This window comes from Bidens hawaiensis, unplaced genomic scaffold (assembly GCF_021521415.1).
Source record: "Bidens hawaiensis isolate Kalapana, Puna unplaced genomic scaffold, B.hawaiensis_p1.1 tig00006171_1, whole genome shotgun sequence".
Taxonomy (NCBI): domain Eukaryota; kingdom Viridiplantae; phylum Streptophyta; class Magnoliopsida; order Asterales; family Asteraceae; genus Bidens; species Bidens hawaiensis.
Genome location: NW_027491409.1, coordinates 1,165,518 through 1,169,006, shown reverse-complemented (window position 1 = coordinate 1,169,006; position 3,489 = coordinate 1,165,518). Strand labels below are relative to the sequence as shown.

Here is a 3,489-nt window from a genome sequence, read left to right as displayed (position 1 = left end):
GTACAAGTTACACGTATCAATACTCGCCTGATCTAATCTGGTGGCCTAGTATTAGCTTACTTTAACTTATCGCTTTTAATTTATTTTCTAATCGAACTTGGCTTTAGGCGAAGTTAAACCTCAGGCGAACTTGGCTTTAGGCGAAGTTAAACCTTAGGCGAACTTAGCTTTACAGCGAAGTTGTCATCAGGCGAACTTGGCTTCAGGCGAAGTTGTCATCAGGCGAACTTGGCTTCAGGAGAAGTTGTCATCAGGCGAACTTGGCTTCAGGCGAAGTTGTCATCAGGCGAACTTGGCTTCAGGCGAAGTTGCCATCAGGCGAACTTAGCTTGCAGGCGAAGTTCATCAGGCGAACTTAGCTTGCAGGCGAAGTTCATCGCTTTGAAGGCGAAGTTGCCCAGATGCAGGCGAAGTTGCCCAGACAGCCGCTGTTCGGTTTCTTTCCAGCATTTTGAGCGATTTTAACACCCTTGTTATGGTTCAATATCACCCACTACGCTTCCCGACCATTTTCGGTCGCTTATACACTAAAAAGCTTGGATCTTTAAACTTCAAAGATCAAGAATCATACCTTTTTGAGCTTGTTTGGATCTCGTTTAACTTGTTAACACAACTAATCGCTCTCTCTCTCTCTCTCGGATCTGCCCGTTCCTCTCCTCGGATCTGCCCGGTTCCGGCCGCCGGCGAAGTTGTGGTGTATGTGTGTGTTTGGATAATGATAGAAATGAAGATATTTTGGGGTGCTAGGGTATTTATATCCCTGAAATCCCATGGACCTAAGGCCCATTCTCATTTAACCCGTCTCCATTAATCCAACACTAGCCCGACTCATACCAACTCCTACTCTATTATTTATTTCCTGACAACCCGAGTAAACTTCCCTCTATTAGTAAGTAATATAATTAATATCACTTTGAAATTTCGGGATGTTACACATTCCAATAAGTTTTTAATCAAATAGTCCATTAAACGAATTTTGCCAAAAGTTCTAAGTGCAAAGGAATATAATTGAAAAGGATTCAAATCGAATAGAGTTGAAAAGGCAATATAATCGAATAGAGACTCGATTCGAATGGTTTCTTAACTCGATTCAAATGGATTGTTAAGTCGATTCGAATCGTTTATACTCGATTCGAATGGATTGTAATTCGATTAGATCTGGTTTCAAGAAGGTACGGGTTGTACTTTTTACACTTCTTTTCACAAAAGTATACTTTTATCCACTTCTAGCAACTTGAATGGAAATTCTTGAACACTTGTAGATTTAAAAACACAACCTCTTAAGGCTTAAACAACACAAACTCTTGAATCTAATCACTTTTAAACAACACAAGAAGTAACAAAGACACTTCAAACCAACCCGAAAGGATTCATACTAGCTTCTTTCAAACTTGCAAACACACTTTTAACACACAAGTGAACCCATAGACCCACTTTAACATTTGAATGCAAGTCTTCAACACACAAACAATACCAACATCAAAGGTTGTGACCAAAGCACCACAACTAGTAGAGCCGAAAGCTCTTATACAAATTGTAGGTCCTTATAACGGATCAAACAACTAATGTTCTTGGATCAATCTCACTACTAGCTAGTGGAAATCACTAGTAGAGAACGGAGATCTCGAATCTTGTTTGTGTTAGTTATTACCCGAAGAGGAAAGGGTGGGAGTAGAAAAGAGAGTGGGTAAGACGATAAGATATGAGATTTGGCAATAGGTTATGTTGCATGTGTATGCTTGCACTGTTGAAAATACCGATTCAATTCCACGTCAGTAATTCATGACATGTTGAAGCTTAATTATCGGTCTAGTATTTGAATCATATTCAATAAAGACTTGTTCCAAGTAGTTAGGATAAGTCCTAGTCTTTAGCATAGAGAGATTTGTTTGTTATCTATTTAAGAGATTTTTATTCTCTGCGTATGTATTCAGTTTCCTTTATCAATATCAATCAAGTAAATCATTAAGCTTCCGCTTGTGAATTCTTATTATTATTATTATTATTATTATTATTATTATTATTATTATTATTATTATTATTATTATTATTATTATTATTATCTGATATTGGTATCAGAGCCTCGTGAATTCTTTCAAACCCTAATCAAGTATTCATGGCCGATCAAACCAGCACCCTACCCACTGCTACTACACCTATTCCAATATTCTAAGGAGAAGGGTATGATTACTGGAGCATAAGAATGAAAACGACTCTTTGATTAAGCGACCTTTGGGATCTTGTAGCTGAAGGTTATGATGCAGCCGAGAAAGATCAAGGAAAACTGAAAAACACTCAAAAGAGGGTTGCTTATGCTATGGCTATTATTCAACAAGTTATGCATGATCACCTCTTCTCTCGTATTGCTGTTGCTTCCACTGCCCAAGAGACTTGGAAGATTTTAAAAATGGAGTACCACGGTGATTCTCAAGTCAAGGCGGTGAAACTCCAAGGCTTGAGAAGAGACTTTGAGAACTTATCCATAAAGAAATGTCAAGCCATTGGTGACTATTTTGCTATGGCCCTTGTGAGTCAAAAAAGGGCACATGGGGAGATCATCTCTGATCAAACCATCGTGGAGAATATTCTTTGTAGTCTGACTTCAAAATATGATTATGTGGTTCCCTCAATTGAGGTGTCCTATTATTTGTCCAAACTCACCCCTGTAAAATTAATGGGATGTTTACAGTCACAAGAGGAACGTATCAACAACAGAACACCAGAGAAAAGTAATGCAGCAGATGAAAAGCACTACAAACTATGCAAGAGGGCAATCAGTTGACAAGAAACAATTCCTTTAGAGGAAGAGGTAAACTGTCCTTTAGAGGAAGAGGAAGGGGAAGAAGCCAAGATAGAAGTAAAGTCCCTCAATGCACTCATTGCAACAAAATGGGCCATTTCAATAAAGACTGCTAGTTTCTTGAAGAACAATCATCTGCCAACATGGCCACCGAAAAAGAAGAAAACCAACAAGATGATGAACAATGTCTCTTTTTGGCGTGTATAGATGAACAATATTCTTTTATAGGTGACTCAAGTGCTACAAGCAACACAACATACATGTGGTTCCTAAATACAGGAGCATCTAATCTTATGACATGTTCAAAAGAGAGCTTTACTCAATTGGATGAAAGTTTTAAACTAAAGGTTAGGCTTGGAGACAAGAAGGCCTTAACAGTTGAAGGAAAAGATATAGTTAAAATCGTTAATCCTGATGGTACCACAAGGCTGCTAGATGATGTGTACTTTGCTCCTCAAATGGGGTACAACCTCTTGAGTGTAGGTCAACTGATGAGAAAGGGTTACTCACTTCTCTTTGATGATGGTCAATGTACTATCAAGAGCAAAGCTACTGGACAGGTCCTCATGCAGGTTCCAATTCAAAATAACATGTTCTTAGTAGATGCTTCACAAGCCGGACCCAAGAGCAAATGCACCAACCCTACCACGCCTACAAATGACGTAGTGTCCTTACTTTGGCATAAAAGG

At 38.7% G+C, this 3,489-nt stretch overlaps 1 protein-coding gene across 1 annotated transcript; it reads left to right on the top strand.

Moving 5' to 3' along the window:
• Window positions 1-2,317: 2,317 nt before the first annotated feature.
• Window positions 2,318-2,782, top strand: LOC143631633 (uncharacterized). Its single transcript, XM_077100333.1, has one exon. It carries the CDS (start codon window positions 2,318-2,320, stop codon window positions 2,780-2,782), a length of 465 nt encoding a protein of 154 aa, XP_076956448.1.
• The last annotated feature ends 707 nt before the right edge of the window (window positions 2,783-3,489 follow it).

Bases quoted from the DNA above. Each gene is read 5' to 3' on its own strand.
- LOC143631633 (XM_077100333.1), top strand. From the start codon at position 2,318: ATGGCTATTATTCAACAAGTTATGCATGATCACCTCTTCTCTCGTATT.